An 18,462-nucleotide genomic window follows, 5' to 3' on the forward strand; every position below is an offset into this window, starting at 1 on the left:
GTTGGGCCCTCGACTTAAATTAATTGATTGCATTGATTTGCATCATTACTAAAATTCTAACGTGATAATTCTTGGAATTTTATACATGGAAAAAAATTATGCTTTGACTTTTCTAATTATACAATCCTATAGAGAAATAAACTATAATTTGCCCTCAAACTATGCAATGCTAACAATATTATTTCGAAAATCTCAAATCACAATATTTCGAATCACAATAAATTACCCCCAATATACAATATCTTATATCAATTCATCAGAGATAAAATCCGAAAAAATAATGTCATATCATTTACTCCTAATATATTATGCAATCTTTATAACATATCAATCCACCTTTATCCCTTACTAGTTGGTTGCACCGCGCGCGCAAGCGCGCGGTCCCCCAAGATATTTTAATCTCCGACGTTTCACCCGCGTTGATGCGTCTGACCTGGCTCTCATAAGTTTGCGCAAACATTTTCTTCAACATATGATTGATTATTATTTTAACTTAGGATGTTGGAAAAAGAAAGCATCCAGCTTATAAGCATAACTCACAGATTACATCTTATTGCCATAATATTTTTTGGATAAGGTGGCATAACGTAGCGGTTATTATCATTTACATGCTACTACTCATTGCTTAGTTCAGTAATATCTCACTGATTTTTTCCCTTAATACTAAACATGCTACTAACCGTTGCCTAATTCAGTTATATCTCACTGAATATATGCCTTAATACTAAACAAGCGGGTGTTGCATGTCAAAACGTGTACTGTGAGCAAAAGTTTGGCAAAAGTTTCCCAGCAGGCCTTCGAAGCGCCACTCTAGTTTCGAGACACTTGTTTGAGATACCACTCTAGTACCCGCGCCCTTGAAAGCGAATTTTTTGGCGCCACCTCGATGTAAATTGGCGTACATCTAATCTGATTTTCAACTTGGCCAAGGTAGTCTTCTCTTTCCTATATGCAAAATGATTCATATGGGTGATTAGTTAGATATAATTTGTAACCTGTCAAGTGTGGTGCTAATTTGAAAGTACCTGCGGAAGCATTTTGTATAAGGTTGTTGCATCCACTTCTAGTAGTTGCTCTGCATTCTTAGTCAATGCAGTGAAAAAATAGGCTCCAGTTTCATCTGTTGCTTCAAATGTTATGGCCATCCTGCATTTATAAGTATCCCGCCCTATTAGATTTAATAGCCTGTTTCGTTAACATTTTTGGTTTATGGATTCTTTACCTAGGAGTTGAAATAGCATTTTCTGTGAAACAGTCGGTGCAAGTATAGACCACCTCAATGTCTTCATAGTTCCCTGTTCCGCAGTGGCTGCAGCCCAGATATAAGCGTAGTCTTGTATGGTCAAATTCTGCCAGCTGTACTTGCAACCAATGGCGTTCTTCCTGTAGAGTGTTTTTAACCTGTCAATTGCAATGAACATTTGCAATTATGTATAGAACGTAGCTATCAGCGGGTACTGCTCATGCAATTTGATGGTAATAAGATGAACACTTACTTTCTTCTGTAGGAGGGTTTGTATGGTGGTTATTATGCGCTGCGTTTGTGGACGGCGCACTTCACTGATTTTTTGGTTCTTCGCAATGAGTAGAGATATATTTGCCTCTCCCCTGCAACATTGTCTTGTTAAACCCCGATAATTTAGGTGCAATGCAAGCATGACATGAGTTATAGAATTTTCACCAAGCATGCAGCGAAGCAGCATCCTCCCCTTGTGGATATAAGTTGGTAAATGTTAAACAGGTTGTTTCAAGTGAGAACCCTACATAATTAGAATAGGCAATTGTTTCAGCTGCACAATTTTGTGGGATGCTACTTAATATATAAATTTTATGGTGATTAAGAGTAATTACCCTTTTCATAAGACATCCTTAGAGCCGTGAATCCAATAACCGGAAAGGATGGTGCCATGGATTGGAGAGCTGTGTATGCGTTAATGGCTGGCTCCCCCCAAACTGTTACTATCATTACCTGTTCAGAACTACATTACAAAACAATATTATAGGTGAGGCATGGTGTGAACTATTGTTTCTATGTTTATGCTATGGATGAAGTTTTGCACCTGTGATCAATGATGATAACCTCACAGGCCTCTCTTGGCCGGCCACTGTGTGTCGGAACTTGGTATTTTTGACTCACATATACAACAATTCCCAAGACATCTACAGTTCATTGTTAATTTGTTAGAAATAGAACAACTACAATTTTTGACCCATTTTGTCAGCAGTACCAAATTTTCAATCTAAGAAATTTTTAGCGATGTCTCACCGTATCGATGCCCAAGTGACAGCTCTCTTGGGATAGATGCGAGCAAGATGTATTGAGGTAAACATGTGGAATCAGGTCCATAAATACGCTGAATGGTTGTCTTACTGTTAAAGTAAATGTGATACACTGGCTTTTCTGGAGTTGCATAGGTCTGAACAGATAACACATCCACCTCCGCATTGTTGATTTCATACTCCATTCCACCATCTATAGCATCCTCAAATATTTCTAGGTCTTCATTGTATAGTATAGTTTTAAGTGTGGCTCCCTGCAGTAGATGAAGCTTTAAACTACCTATACTCAATGTGTGTTTAATTGAAAAACATAACAACAGTAGGTTTTGGAAGATCATGAGCAATATACTTTAACACTGAATATTAAGGAATTGTGTAGAATCTACCTCTTCATCTTCGAATGTAATCACTTGTGATTCCAAACTGCTATTTTCTGATGAAGTATGGAAATTCATTTTGTCGTCGACTTTGAGCTTAATGGAATGTGGAGTTTTGTTACCTGCAATCTGCCTGGCAAGCTTCCTCATAGGGTTCATGGTGACCTTCACAATTACCATTAATATATTAGTGCCTTATTCAAACAAGTTACATATGTAATGTAACAGAATTTTAAAAACAACATTGGAAAATATGGATGGTATGTAAAGAACTTAGACTCACAGTGGTGGTTGATGAAGTGCTCTTAGCATATAGCAGAAAAGTTGTAGTTATAGGAGTTTATGTTGCTTGTAATATTGGTTTAGATATCATGGCAATGATTTATTTTCTTACACATAAAGTACTGTAAATGTATGGCAAGGGTTACTCAGCACTGAAAACAATTACTCTGTCAGCTGCCTATGTGCTAACAAATTATATTTTCTAATTGTGTTGTCATATCAATGGTTAGCTAACCTGCAATGAGTAAATCTATTTGTTAAATTGCTTTATTTGTGGTCTGCTGTTCAGTATAGTAATTTTCACAGCCCCTTTCATATGCTGATTTGTGGGTTCTAATTTTGTGGGATGCAATCATTCAAAGTTAACGAAATGGGCAGTTCAATTTACGACTTTCAATGTGCTAATTTATGGTTTTTGGGTATATGTTAGATGGATAGTTCTTGGTATGCTGGCTAATATTGTTCTGGCAATTTTGCACTTTGCACATCATATAAGCACCTCAATAGAAGGCATTTAAATCACGAACCTAGGTGTAGCAGGTTTTTTTTTTGGTCAGTAGTGTTTGCCATAAAGAAGTTAGATAATCTTCAGAGTTGTAAACACGTTTCACAGAATTTATTACAAATTAAGAGGACCTGTCATGGTCTATAATCCTCGGCGAATCCGATATACCAGCGGCAAAGAGTAGCTGTAAGTATTGATGGTGTTTTATGATGAGTACATATTTCTAGGCGCACTTATGTGGACAACTGATTACAAATGAAACATTGTTGTACTTATGCACCATGTTTGGCAGTTATGCTAACCGCTCTTTATTCTGGCATGAGAAGGTGCTTTGGTTAACAAAATAGTTGCCATCTCAGTTCTCGCCTCCCAAAATCTGCAAAATGTTTACCATTTACCCTTGCCGCCATGCAGTTTACTCTAGTGAAAGTTGTTTGAGTACCCACTTGAGCACTCCATTTCTTGAGAGAGTCGGTGCTGGGCCAACTTGAATGTAGAATTTGCTGTTTCGAATGCTACTTTCAGCATCTGTTAGGCATTTGTCACGAACCTGCGTAGATGTATTCATGTATCAGTATTAGAGTATGTTGTCAAATCTTATTAACGGAATCAGCATAGCAGTATCCGGCTAAGGTGTCGTTTATTTTTAAAAGATCTATTTTTTTCGTGTTCTTAAACCGGCTCCAAAAAATCTTTCAAGGATAGACTTAGTTCTCAAACTTACTCCTAGATCCATTGTATAGAAGTCGCTGGCCTTTTTTTGCAGTAGTTTTTCAGCGTCATTGGTGAATGCAGTGAACATGTAAGAACCTGTTTCGTCAACGGCTTCAAAAGTGATGTTCATCCTATATTCATCAATAAAATATATTGTTAGTAACTTTGTCTAAAACTGGTTATTGTTCTTGTTCCTGGATAACCATGAACTGTATGGGCACCTGGGTAATGAGGTTACTGCTTGTCTCTTGCAGGTAGCACAGGTATACTTGACATTGATTTCTTCCTTGCTTCCTGTTCCGCAGTGGATACATCCAAGGTAGAAGCGCACATCCTTTCGATCGAATTCAGGACTTGATACATGAAGCCAGTGACGCTCTTCTTGTAGTGTATCAGCAGCCTGTGAATCTCATATCAGTTTAAACAGTTCCACGTCTAGCCATTTACACCTGGCCGCCACCGGATAATAATCAAGCTACTTATCTTCTTCCATGGCCATGATGTAAATGGCCTTGTAATAAGGCCTTGATGCCTCATATGAAACTTTTACGTATAACTGAGCGTATACATTTTAGAAGCCTCTCATTCAATGCGTCTGTGTATGACTATTGAAATCAGGCCGTAAATATGTGGATTGGGAATTGTGTACCTTTTTAGTGCGTATTTTCCTTGTTGTAGTTGTTACCCGCGTTGTTGTTGGAGCACGAATATCAAACACTTGACAGTGCTTAGCAGAGATTGCTGCCTTATTTGCTGCAGCCCTAATAACATGTAGAAGTAGCCGAGTTAGTTTCGGAGGAAAATTTGCCGGGGTGGCGGTGTTAAAGGAGGGTGGTGTTGGCGCTGTGTTGTGTGCAGAACGGGAGGGGGTCTTCCTTGGGTGGTGGTCTGGTTCAAAGTAGGTACAGACGTTTCTTACCAAGCACGAAGCATATCCGCTTTTTCCCCTTCTGGATTAATCTTCACAAATGTTGATGATGTAGTGGACAGTGAGAAACCTAGCATGGCAGTTTACAGCTTATAAGTAAATGCTGGTCAATTTACATAAATTAAATTCACGGGTAGAACTCTGAACCTTTGTGATAGGACGGCTTTAGAGAGGTTAGACCAATGATTGGGAATGATTCAGCCACTTCTTGTAGTTGCTCCCCTTCTCTAGTGGCCAGTTCCGCCCAAGCAGTTATGATTAGTGGGTGTTCCGTACTACAGCAGTTGAAGTAATAAAGTCATAAACACCTGTACTTACTATGTAAAAGAGCATATAGATTTTGGGAAGTTGTGGTTATTGTGTCGTTACCTATGATCAATAATGATCCATTCACGGACATCCAAAGGTAACCCACTTGGGCGTGGTACCTGGCGCAGCGGCTCCACATAGAGAAGTACGCCAACTACATCTACACATCATCAAATAAGGCAACCTTGTAAGACTAAATGGAAACTCATTTAACAGCATGCAGAAGATGTTAATTTTGGCGTAGCATGAATGCAATTTCAGGTTTAATTTTGATTGCTCACCATATCTGTCATCAGCTGTGTTGGTTCTTGGTATGGCAGCAATGGTGACGTACTCCGGACCAATAGGAGGTTTGGACCCTTCAACAGCTTTGATAATGGTATCGGAACCAAAGCTGAGCTGAAAAGGATGGTCATCAGCACTCACTCGATATTTCTCAGGCATTGGCCTTATCTTTGCATTGGAGATGTCATATTCCACTTTACTTTGTATGATATTTTCGTAAGCGCCAATGTCATCATTGTATAGGATAGTTTTTATCTTGCTGCCCTGTATTTAATGTAGAAGAAATAGGCAGTTAGGTAATAATAGTTGTACTCACAATCAAGACCTGGCTTATAAACAGCCGAATTAAAGTGATTAAAAATAATTGCTCTACTCAACAATTACTGTCAAGGATTCACAATTAACACGCCCATGTCATTGCTGCAGTCATTAAACTCAACGAAAACAGATTACAGACTATTAACCACAATAGCATTAAAGATTAGAGGGTCCTGGGTCTCTAAATTGCACCAAAACTGCAAACTGGTAATGCTTGGGTGGTGACGTATTTCAGGCAGGGGTGTTCTTTCACGCAGCTTTTAAGGCAGTAGCTCAGTGGACAGAAAATGAAGCACATCACTTGGCGGGTGGTTAGCTGACAGTCCTATATTGAGGGAGCAGGTATTATTTTCGTCCCCATTACAATATCTTTTCATATGAAAAATCTCTTTTTCTAACACCTAGGATGACATTTTAAATCGTCCTTTCTTTAGGAAATGATGGTCTATCCTTCAAAACAAGTCAGGCCTGGGTTGATCAATGGCCTGGTCTCTCGTAAAAAATGAATGAAGCTCATGCTTGGTGTTCTAGGACTACATTTCAGCAAGGTAAGTGGCACAGGACGAAGTTTAGGTTCATTATTTGCCTACGATTATTACTAACTTAGCTAAACTACGTAATTAACTGACCGCTTACTCTATAGAGGTCTAGAAATTTAGATCACCCAAAACCTACCCTGTCATTATTATCAGGTGCCACATAAAGACTCAAATTCAGCTATTATAACATTATCTACTTATCAATGCATATTATATAAACGAAATTAAATTCAATTTCTGAATTACCTCTTCATCTTGAAAAACTATCCTTTGGTAATGTGTTGACCTCTTGTTGGGTGAATTCTGTGTATTGCCCTTGTCAATAACCTTCAGTCGAATAGTATGCGGCCCGACTTTATCATCTAGGTCCTTGACAAGTTTTTTCTCAGGTTTCATGGATGGATGCTGCAAAATATCGCTTAACAATTGTTTTACAAAGATTTCAGAGTATTCCTTATACCAAATCTCAAGACTATAAATAAGTATTTATCAGTTACTTAGACCATCTCAGTACAATTGAAATTGATAGAGTACTTTACCTTTTCTTTTCTTTTGCGTCAAGGAGCACGTTTAGTCAGAAAACTGTGATTGCTGGAAAAAGTAATTGATTGTTGATGTGCAGTCCTTTCCTTTCCCGCCTGATTGCTTATTGTGTATCTATTTTAGGAGTGCTTGGGCATGCTATGGTTCAGGAATCAGTTACTGAATCATGTCATTGTAAGGTTAACAGTGAAACTTGACAACTCCCTCTTGTCATCTCTCCCATGCTTTCCACTGCATTTATCTCTTTTTTGGTGTTGCCTGGTACACCCTACTCCTGTATTGTCTTTTTTTAAGTCTTTTTATATGTACTTTGGTTGTCCTTGAGATAGTATAGTTTCCTATTTTTTAAAGACACTTGTTAGGTTTAGGAAGTCAATTAGTTGTTTATATATTACATAATAGTGTATTTTCCGAGAAAAAGTGCTAACTATTACCCCGTGCAAGTTTAAAGACTATTCATACATGATTTGTAGGTCTAATCTCGTTGTTTATCTTAAATACATGGCATAATCACATAACTATGATCCAAATGTACTTTTACATTGTTTTGATATTGTATAATATAAACAATGGCATGAATCACATATTTTTGATAAATCATAACTATAGAATTCAAGGAACCCATTTTATCTCCATTTCCTAAAAAGAAATGGAGAGGTAATTAAGTACTTATTAGTAGCCCGGATCGCATATTAACCATATCAAACGATTTTAAATTTATGCATAAACAAATAAGAAAGTGAGGGTGTAAGAGGCAAATATTATTTAAAGAGATTTTGAGAGGAACTGGAGAGAAAGGAAATAGAGATGATTCATTCCTGAACCCAAGTATTCCGAAATTTTGAAAGTGAAATGACAAGTCTATAAGGCTTTTAAAATGGCTAACCTAGTACAACCTAGGTGACTGGCTATAGTCAACTCCTCTGTCACTTTAGTTGCTGACTTTGTTGTAAAGCTATGTCCATTTTACATTTTCTTGTTAAATCAATTCTAATTCAGATGTTAATCTCTAATATACCAAGAATCAGAGCGTCGGCTTTATGAACATCGTGATATTAGACATTAGTATTTTCCCAAAAATCCTGAAGGGGGAATTGTTATATTAGTTGTATAGAAATATGTTTTGGCGGTCCTTAAACCATTGAAGTAACAACACTTTATTTCTTAGCACAACAAAAAAAAAATTGACGCCGGGAATATGCTCTGCCTAGAGCAAAATATGGCCTGAATGTGCTTAGATAACAACACTCTATCTCATAACCCGTGGCAACTGATCTTGATCAAGGCTGAATATCCATGACTAAACACGTAAATCTGCTAAAATTAATGCAAGAACATTCAAATACAAACCTTGTTTGTTGAAAACAAAATACATCCTACATGATCCGCTCTCAATAATTCGATTGAGCTTAACTGGGTTAGCAATCCCTCCAAAGCAACCAAGCACAGTTTTCTAAAGACAGTCAGTCACTGTTCTTGTTTGATTTGCATCTCCCCAAAATACACATGTGTTCAAAAATTGATGTCAGGCATCTGCATTTCTTGACATCAGATGAATAGTAGTTTTTTATTGTAGATTCATATTTACACTTCCGGCTTTCGGGCATGCTGAACCTATTTCCTGTAAGATGGGAAGAATCCGAGCATCAGCTTTGGAGGTTTTATGGCGTCTTACGCAAAGATCTAGAACCAACGTATTTATGAAATACGTATGTTTGTATCTATTACCTGGAAGGTTCAGCGAATCCCGGCCCTCTGCAACACCTCAAAGGATACGACATTCTTCACCAAATTCCCTTTTTTATCATCAGCCGTTGGATTGTGGAGAACCTTCAATTCCTGAGAAGATCTAGCGCGGGATAAGGCCACATATAATTGGCCATGTGAGAAACACGGTTTTGGTAGATAAACTCCAGCACGCTGCAATGTCTGACCCTGAGCCTTGTTTATTGTCATTGCAAAGCTTAGCTTAATGGGAAACTGTTTTCTTTGGAAATGAATTGGGAATTTTGAACTTTTGGAGGGCTTTAGGGTTATTCTTGGAAGGAAGACACGTTCTCCTGTGTAAAAACCAGTTGATATCTCACACTCTATCATGTTTGGGTAAAAGCGCTTGCAAATTAACCTTGTACCGTTGCACAGGCCTGCTGCAGGGTCCAGATTGCGTAATAATATTACTGGCGAGTTCTCCTTGACCACCAATGCATGTGGCGTCATTCCAGGCGGACACAGTGAGTTCAAAAACTCAGCGGGATATACATTTGAATTGTCATCAATTACGCTGTCAAAACTCTTGTAAATATGGCTGTCGCCAGGGAACTTTTCGATCAAGATCTTGTTAATCGAGTCAACGTCATTGTTTCTCGGTGTCAAGATGGCCCGTTCAGTAAAAATATCCGTACTGAAATGGCTCCCTCTAATTTCTGGGAACACAGCATCAATCAGTAGCTCCTCAGGTTGTCTTTCTGCATCTGCTTTCAATATCAGTTCCTCCGGAAGCTCAATCATCCCTTTTTCCGAACTCTGCAGTTCTCCATTACCAAGTTTCAGTAAGAACTCTGAAAATTTAGGATCCGCCCTGGCTCTAATATTTTCAGTGAGGCTAAATTTTGTCAATTGCGGCCACAGAGCTGAACTGACTATGCTGGCATCCACCGCCTCCTGCTGCGTGCGTCGTGGAAGAACTGGTAGGACTTGTCGGAAATCACCGCCAAAAACAATAACCTTTCCTCCAAATAGTTCTGAATTACTGCACACATCTTTCAACAGCATATCCACAGCCTCAATATTTTGTTTTTTCGCCATTGAGGCTTCATCCCAGATGAACAATGATGTTTCCCTTAGTAGGCATGCTAGACTACTTTGTTTTGACACATCACAGGTCAAAGTTTCATCTGTATCCAGGGGTATTTTAAATCTTGAATGAGTTGTTCTCCCAGTTGGTAAGTTTGATGCGGCTATTCCGGAACTTGCCGTTGGCAAACATATCTTACCCATTGATCGTACCTTTGCATACAATGCCCCATACAAAAATGTCTTTCCTGTTCCACCTGGCCCGTCAATGAAGAAGGCTCCCGCCTTGCTAGTTTTCACGTGATGCATGATAGCCTTATAAGCAGTTCGTTGTTGAGCATTGAGCTCTTTCCGGGAAGCTAATTGTAAGAGAGGAACCGGAGCGTTCAAAGCGTCACTAATATCTCTTGTGCTCTGCACAACTGTTTCCTGTATAATATGGAGGTGAGCCAAATTAAAATGTCCAAAGCTCTTACCCATCCCCTCCAAAAACTGCTCCACTTTCCCAGCAGTTAACTGTAAAATTTTTGCCACTTCCCCTGGGAACTGTTTAGCGAAATCCTTCGAAAGGGCTGTGTAAAATTGTTTCCAGAATTCTGCAGGGTTGTTCGGACAACTGAAGATCAGTATAGTTGCAAACAGACGACGAAGCGCGTTAGGCATTTCTACCTTTACAGCCTCTTCCATGCATTTTTCAGCTGCATTGTCTTGCTCAAGTACACCTCTTTTTAATGCAGCTTCTTGATACGATGCACAACAAACACCGTCCACTGTTTGCAGATCTTCAAATGACTTTGGCCCTCTTACATGCGCCAGCAACAATCTGAGATAATATCGTTCACCCTCTCCAGGTGATGCGTGCGCCACCCTGCTAATGACTACACCGGAGTTCCTTTTTTTCCAACTTTTTGTTTTGCCTACCCACACGAAATGCTCTGGGAACTCACCGTACAGATATTTTTCCCCTTCAGGTAGCTCTGCACTTGTCTTAAAAAATTCGGTAAGCATAGTTTTGGCCCTTTGGTCATCAGCTGCTACCGTTGCCAGTTCTTCGTTGCTTGTGAACCTGATGAGCTGGCTATTTGGGGTATGGACTGGCAGAGGATGAACAGGTGGGTATATGTCAAAAAGGTTGAACCCAAAAATTCTCCAAGCAGCTTCTGGGGGTGATACCCATCTACCAGACTGATACTTGTGAATCTCATCAACCACCGGAGCCACACCTCCAGCTTCAACGTTGAATAAGATTCGATCATGACCTTTATATACATATTTATATAGATACTTCACTGCGTTGATAGTTGAGCAAACCTCTACATTCAAGTGGCAATCAAACATGGCAAGTAGGTAAGGGTTGTAAGGAACTACCGATCTATTATCCATTTTCACTTTCCTCACCAAAACTGTTTCCCCAGTATCCCGCCTCCTATATAACGGATAGCAGTCGGTCCCATTTGTTGTGAAGCTGCGTAAACTTTTGGGATATGCTTTGCTGCACTCTCTTTTCCCATTTTTGGTTATCATACAGGCGCACTTTGGAAACTCAACACCACATGGACCGTGCATCATATGCTTGATTACAGCTGCCCGCAGATGAGGATTCTCAGTTGAAGGTACTTCCGCGGAAACGTATTCATCGAACTTCTCTGGGGATGTAACTTTATAACCTGGTTTGAGTATCACCAAGAAATGTGCATGTGGAAGGCCACGTTTCTGGAACTCAACGACATTAATCATAGCTGCAACTTCCCCAAATATTTTCTTTTCCTTGATCTGCTTTCTTAGCAACGTCAACTTCGCATGGAAGATGCGGGCGACCAGATCCGGCCTATTGTGTGCTTGTTCACCAGGTGCTAATTCTGCCTTGATCTCCGGCCAGTTAGGATTACATGTTATAGTTATGAATAGATCTGGCTTCCCATATTTTTGGACGAGAGCCATTGCATTCAAATACCATCTACGCATATCCCTAGGCCCCCCTAGGAATGACGGTGGCAGCACAATTCTTTTCCCAACATTACACGCACTGGTCTCCCCTAGTTCCAGCGTGTCAAGGATTCCTTGATACAAATCTGCCCGGATGGTTTCCTGGTTTAAGCGCAGAAAGTCCAACCTTGTATTTTCAATTTTCACGTACATGTCGACTATGAATTGTTGGAACAGCCTACCTCCTCTAAGGAGAACGTTACCAGGCCTTATCTGAAATTTGTACGCATAATACTCTCTACAGGATATTCGCTTGTCAGCCCTTGTGCGCCTTCTAGCAGCATCTAGCAATGGTAAATCCATTTATAAATATTCATAGCACGTTTGCAGAACTGATATAAATTCAAAAACCAATCATTAAATTAAAACTTACTTGCTACTTCCACCTGTATGAGCGATTCAGGTTCCTCAGTTGTCATTGCGGATACCGGGAATGAAGAACTTGCCTCGCCTTCAAAGGAAGGACTTGATTGTTTCTTTAATCCCTGATGCCATCCGCAATCTCCCCTTGGCAGTAGGAGCGGATACTGCAATGGGTCATAGCATCCATAGTAATGTTTAATTGTATGCGTTTGTGCACCCTTTCCATATGCAATGATATGAGGGCCTGCATTGCCTTGCATAGCTGTGTTGTCCGGCCAAACAACTGCAACTTCATCAGATGTGGGTGCATTATACACGCGTTGGTCATGGCCTGGGTAAGTAGTAAGCACTATCCTTGTATCCTGAGTTACCTCCACCTCCTTTAAAGATCTAAAGAATTTCCCGTATGGATTATCATCCATAAGTCCCATAAGAAGGGTCACAATTTGTTCATTCAGATCATTAGGGAACAACCCCATCCGATTTTCCTTTTCGTACTGACCGTCATAAAAGTACAACTGTAGGTACCTAGGAATACTATCCATGGGTATTAAATCTGGCAAAAAATGATACACTTGCCCCTGTGCCTTGAAAACATAAATCCCCTTCTCATATTCTGAATGAAAGTGACCTCCTAGAGAACTGAAAGCGAAAAGGTTGTTATACAACCTAGAATATGTCTGAAACTGCTCGGATTCATCATCTCTAGCAGTATAAAGGCGTATCAGTTCTTCTGGGTATTCATTAAAAGCCAACTTGATCTCACCACTGGCACAACACAAGCCCTTTGCTTCATAAACTTCTTTGCTCCGCAGTCTACACAGTAGGTGGGTGCTTTTAATTTACTCGCCTCTGATGGCACTGGCTTCCCCCCCACTGCATCCGGAATTTCTATTGAATTACCCAATTTAGATTCGTCGTCCAATTATTGATCATATATTTGTAATGGTAATAATCAGAAAACTGCGTTATTAAATTTCCAACATGATTTAATAGTTCAGTAAGGAACATTACTTTTTTTTCTCTGGCGCTTCCGTTTCGCCGCGGATTCAGGTTTCTGTACAGGTTGTTGTACAGGCGGCGTAATCCTCCGACAACTATATGGTTGGGCAGTTGCTTGACCCTCGGCCTGCGAAGCATTGCCTGTATTGAATTCCATTACAAAAGGCAAGTTAGTTGTTTAATACTGAGTCCTATATTTGTACTGGCAATGACATTAGGCGCTCTAATACAATACCCAACAGACAAAAGTTGTTGCGGTTGTGAAGTTTACCAGTTTTATTCTGGCGCCTGCGCTGGTTCCTCGTGACAGGCTGCTCAGTAGGTGGTTGTTCAGCCTGTGGAAGTCGCCTAGATCTATATGGTTGGCTAGCCGCCTGCTGGTGACTATGCGATGTAGTGCCTGCCTGCTGTTTTCCAGCACACCGTTTCCTTTTAACGTTAGCTGCAGGCGTACCTGTGCTGACGTCACCTGTAACTTTTCAAAATCATTAGGGGTTGGTGGCTTGAAACATGGAAGTACATTTGTTGTTTGGGCGGAAAGTCTGGCTTACATTGAATATGTTGTTCTGATATGGTTTGTGCAGTTTTGTAGAATTCCAAATTTGGCACCTATATCTTCACCATTCATTTGTCCATTTTTTTTTGGTAATATTATATTCATCCTCACAAGCTGTGTACACTAAAAAAGCAATACTAAGATTTAAAATTTATGTGCCTCTGAATTTAGCGTACTGCAATCTACCCCGACAAGATTCATTGTCTACTACTAACTATTTAAAACTCTTTGCTGACCTATAACCTCAGAAGAGTCCATTTACAAGCCCCCGATGAATCAATTGTTGCCGGCTTTCCTTTCCTCTGAAGCTGCCAATCAACATATAAGTAATCGTCCTGCCATGAATTTTAACGGAGCAAACATCAGCACCCCTTTTCAGAAATCACATTTTATATGAGTTGTTTAAGTGCCTTCCCCTCCCACCCTACCCCTGCCCAGAACGTCCCTTTTTTTGCATAACACATGGTCGCGGCTGGAATCTACGTATTACAATTCCAAGTGAATTGCTTGTGCCTGGGTTTTATATTTCTAATTTAGTATGGCCAATCATAAGTATTCTGCATTATTCTGCATAATTCCCAGCCTATACATGGTGAAGATTGCAACCAACAAGCAGAGAAAACACATAATAGGCAAACAAAGAAAGGTTTGGTTGGCCTTTTTTTTGGCATTCCAGTTCGTATCAAAAGTACAGGTAGTGTTATCTGCAACCGCATACAGTTTTCACCAAACGTTACTCTAGTACTGAGTACCGTTTCTGCTCGCCTATTGCGTTGCAACAAAAGTCTACAACGTGCCCTACGAAAGGCTTATTATCCTAAATACATTGCCGACACACGAGGGCACTAACCGTACATTTATTCCTAGGAACACCTAACACCTAGCGAGACCCTAAGATCCATTGCCGACTTCGCTGCCTTGCATTGTAGCAGTGACTCCTGATGATTCACGCAGTCCAGCACCCGAAAATGGGTTCAGCGCAACAGTTCTTGGTTTTTTGGGGGCCGGCGGTAAAGTTAAACCCGAGCGAATACCATAGGAGGGTCCTTCAGGGGTGTGGTAGCCATCAGCAATAAAGAGAGGCACTGATTCTAAATCAGCGGGTAGACAAATGTTGCGTTCTCTGGCAAATAAGTACCTACGCCTCTGAAACCCACACCGAATCTGTGAATACTTCATCCTACTGAAGTTGCCGTCCTTCACAGGGAACCCATAAAGGGTTTGAAAGTACTGTATCGCTTTCCCCGCCAAACTATGCCTTGCGTTGTCCACAGTGTAACGGCTATCCCCGATAAAATATCTCTCTCTGGATGCGTGGTCAGGCCAGGTAACTGTAAAACAACAAACATAACCACCATCTGCCTGGGTTATGAAGTCCACTTCATCAGCAGTAACTTTGTACGCCGCCACCACCTGAAGCCAAATGGTCCACAGATCTGCGCTTACAATCTTAGGCAGGGATGCAGGCACATTGAGCTTTTTCTTTTTTTCGTGCCCCAGCTTACCATAGGTTTTTGGTTTCTCTATAGACTCCAACACCGTGCTCTTCTGCTTAAAAAATTGACAGCAAGACTTATACATGTTTCTCATTTCTAAATTGATGTCTTCTATGATGACCTGTTTTTTCTGAACAAGAAAATCCACTGCTTGCTCAGCTGCCTGCTCCTCGGATTCAGCTAGGTCCCTTCCTGGTTCACCTCTAAACAAACATGAGTTGGGCCCAAGACCTCTAGCCAGTACCAAATTAGCTTTGGTCCTTGCCAAGTTGGCCTGGCTGTATATCGGGTCTGGCCACTTAAGTGCCTTAGTTACATCAGACAATAGCCCGCGGAATGAAATCTTGAACTCCCTTTTCTCACTCGCCATTTGAAACTGAACCTGTTAACTTAACAAATTAAAAGTCTGGCCACAACGAACCAATTCCCTGCTCCACCAATTTGTTTTTTTTTTTGCAAAAATAGGTTTGTAAGCCTGCCACCCTAGACTGAGTATTCACTCACTTCCTAACATCGACCATACCAGACCTTTAAACGCGACTACTTGATCCTACCGCATATCCTATAAACAAGGAACGACCTGAACCACAGTCGCCTGTAATGCTACACACCCAATTCCAACACCCAAATCCAGTGGAACAAACCTCCTGCACCACCACCCTTGCCAAAGAAAACCTCACAATCTAACACTCAACATGAAAAGCTCCCAACAACAATAAACATCCAACGTACTTGAAACGACAATTAAACTAACCCTAGGACTGCCTACCAACCAAGTTTGACTGCTCTTGTTTACTTGTTGGCAAAATTAAAGCTAACAAACTACAAATATAAACACACCACCATAATATAGTGACCATCCCCAATTATATATAGACAATGCTGGACAGTTTATTTGAACACCTAAACCGATGCAAGTAAAAAAAGCTAGCTATAGTACGGCAATATTAACACAAGAAGACGCTCCCCAAAATTCACACAGCAACAAACAAAAAACAGTAGTTAACAAGTGGCAATCACGGCATATATAAAAACTTAACAGCAATCGTTCTTGTACCTCTGTCGCCAGCTGCACCAAGTTTTGTTCCAATGACTGACCTGCCAGGCACACACCAAAAAGTATCAAATTATGAACCGAGAAAAGCAAATAAAAGGTTTAGGGTTAAAGCCTTAGATAAAATTCAACCTCAGGCTTATGGAGGAATGACCTGTTTTTTTGGTTACAGTCCAAGTAGAGATATATAGAGCTGCCTAGACAACACACCTCCTTACAAGTACTATTCATGTAGTGTACACTTACATCACCACACCCTACTTATTGCTTAATTTACATGGTTAGAAGCAACCCTCTACCAAAGGTCACCTCACCTTACATTTTTTGGTCTACTACAAGGCACCACTTAACCCAAACCCCACTCTAATCCACAAAAACCATTATAATATACCAATCAAGTACCAATATAAGGTATTATAAAACTAAAACCCCATAAGCTAAAGAAGGGACACTGAAAATTACACAGTTCTAAATTTAACAATCATATAAACCATATCTATGACCACTGGTCATTGCCTTTTCCAAACAAATAACAAGTACCTAAACCATATCTCTGGCCATATCTCACCACAATCACCCCCAAAAAATGTGTAATCATTCCTCACCTACAAACCTATACACAACTTTAAAATTGATTAATTGTAAACTGTAATCCATCAAACTCCTGAAACTGTAGTCTTTGAACTATTTATATTATCATATCCAACACGGCTTTGAGTAATCAACAGCAAAACACAAATTGTAAGCTTAAAATTACTCAAAATATGATTTGTGCGGATTACTCAGTGCGGATTACTCAGCGGAACACAAAAAGAAATTGCAGCCTCATTAATGGCTTTATTGTTAGAAATAACCAAAATTTTAGCACGCAAATTGAAGGTACCAAACCAATCACCAATTCAAACTCAATTTAAAGACAAAAGTTCCGATTTGTACAAATTCACTGAAGTGGTCAAAAATGCTTTTGCTGTAAATGGCACCAAGAATTGAGTTAATACAATTTTGTATTTATTAATTGAGACGGCTAATTTTCGGCACACATATAACCAATCCAAAGGCACACAATCTAATCGACAACCACAGAACATAGTTTTCAGAGCCAAATTATACGTACAGCGCAGAATGAGTCCGGAACCTCCCAATCGCTCCGAAACTTGACACGCAAATCTGGGGAAGTTAGGAGAGCCCGTGAAAGCTGTGCCGGTGCCGAAAATGGCGTCATCCAGATGGTGCCGTTGAAAGCAGGCCATCAAAGGTGATGGGAATGAAGGTATGAAGAGGTGTGAGTGGAGTGGTATGAAGAGGCAAGGTGTTGGGTTAAAGATGATGATGGAGAGTTAGAGATTGAGACAGGGATGTTGAGATAATAAAAACGGCCCACAATGCCATTAAGAGGAGAATTCACAAGCCAGACCCAAAGGAGCCCATAACCGCACAACATAGCCAGCCCAACCCGTTTACGAAACACTATTCATTAGGCAAATTACTATTCATTAATGAATAGTGATATAGGTGCTTCCATATTTTATAAAGGTGTTAGATATACTAAAAGATTAATACACTTAGGTAAATCCCGCTCAACTATTCCCGCTCAACATGAATATTGCGCTCAAGTTGAAAATTATACGGTATATTTCTTTCTAATATTACGCTCAAGCTGTAGGGACCCGCTATTGTATTCTACCGCTCAAATCTTCTCACCACGGCACCACCACTAATTAGCTATATTAATTGGAAAAAAGAAGTGAAAATGTAATTTAATAATTTGTAAACGTCTTTTAACATGCGTAGTATATCGTTTTTTACCGGTTTACTTTATAAGATTAATGCGCGTTTTATTTAGAGATCTGATATCTTACTTAATGTATTATTAATCTACTAAATTAGATGTATGTAATTATTTAACATTATAGGATATTATTAACAGTTTAAGACAAAACAACGTAATTTAATGTCTTCTTTGATGGTAAGTAAACTTTTTTTTTCTATCTCTTAATAATATTATACTTAATACATTATAATATTAATTAAAAGTACAGTCAAATTATACAAATAATCTTATTCCAATCTAATAAATACCGTACTATAGTACGGGAACTATACTAGTTACCAATGACATTGCTAAGTTTTTT

The 18,462-nt window shown here is 39.7% G+C and overlaps 2 protein-coding genes across 4 annotated transcripts; both read right to left on the bottom strand.

The window, feature by feature from the left end:
• Nucleotides 1-535: 535 nt before the first annotated feature.
• On the bottom strand, nt 536-2,837 carry LOC141655038 (replication protein A 70 kDa DNA-binding subunit B-like). The gene is made up of 9 exons (XM_074462139.1): nt 2,667-2,837; nt 2,267-2,534; nt 2,061-2,160; nt 1,852-1,979; nt 1,682-1,760; nt 1,497-1,608; nt 1,223-1,401; nt 1,026-1,146; nt 536-945 (listed from the first exon to the last, which is right to left on the bottom strand). The coding sequence occupies exons 1-9, from the start codon at nt 2,835-2,837 to the stop codon at nt 811-813; spliced, it is 1,293 nt and encodes a 430-aa protein (XP_074318240.1). The 3' UTR covers nt 536-810.
• A 673-nt stretch (nt 2,838-3,510) lies between these two features.
• On the bottom strand, nt 3,511-17,695 carry LOC141657045 (replication protein A 70 kDa DNA-binding subunit B-like). Of its 3 annotated transcripts, XM_074464158.1 has the most exons (11): nt 17,445-17,695; nt 16,334-16,374; nt 6,784-6,942; nt 5,677-5,944; nt 5,456-5,555; nt 5,234-5,361; nt 5,078-5,156; nt 4,808-4,919; nt 4,380-4,558; nt 4,169-4,289; nt 3,511-3,994 (listed from the first exon to the last, which is right to left on the bottom strand). In XM_074464158.1, the coding sequence occupies exons 1-11, from the start codon at nt 17,578-17,580 to the stop codon at nt 3,860-3,862; spliced, it is 1,458 nt and encodes a 485-aa protein (XP_074320259.1). In that variant the 5' UTR covers nt 17,581-17,695; the 3' UTR covers nt 3,511-3,859. The 3 variants fall into 3 exon arrangements, with proteins under 3 accessions (XP_074320259.1, XP_074320258.1, XP_074320257.1); XM_074464157.1 differs by lacking the exons at nt 3,511-3,994; nt 4,169-4,289; nt 4,380-4,558; ... (4 more) ...; nt 5,677-5,944; nt 6,784-6,942 and adding exons at nt 8,262-13,693; nt 13,776-14,115 and having other exon boundaries at nt 17,445-17,494; XM_074464156.1 differs by lacking the exons at nt 3,511-3,994; nt 4,169-4,289; nt 4,380-4,558; ... (4 more) ...; nt 5,677-5,944; nt 6,784-6,942 and adding exons at nt 8,262-13,365; nt 13,496-14,115 and having other exon boundaries at nt 17,445-17,494.
• Between the last annotated feature and the right edge of the window lie 767 nt (nt 17,696-18,462).

The sequence above is a fragment of the Silene latifolia genome, chromosome 5, assembly GCF_048544455.1.
Source record: "Silene latifolia isolate original U9 population chromosome 5, ASM4854445v1, whole genome shotgun sequence".
NCBI lineage: Eukaryota > Viridiplantae > Streptophyta > Magnoliopsida > Caryophyllales > Caryophyllaceae > Silene > Silene latifolia.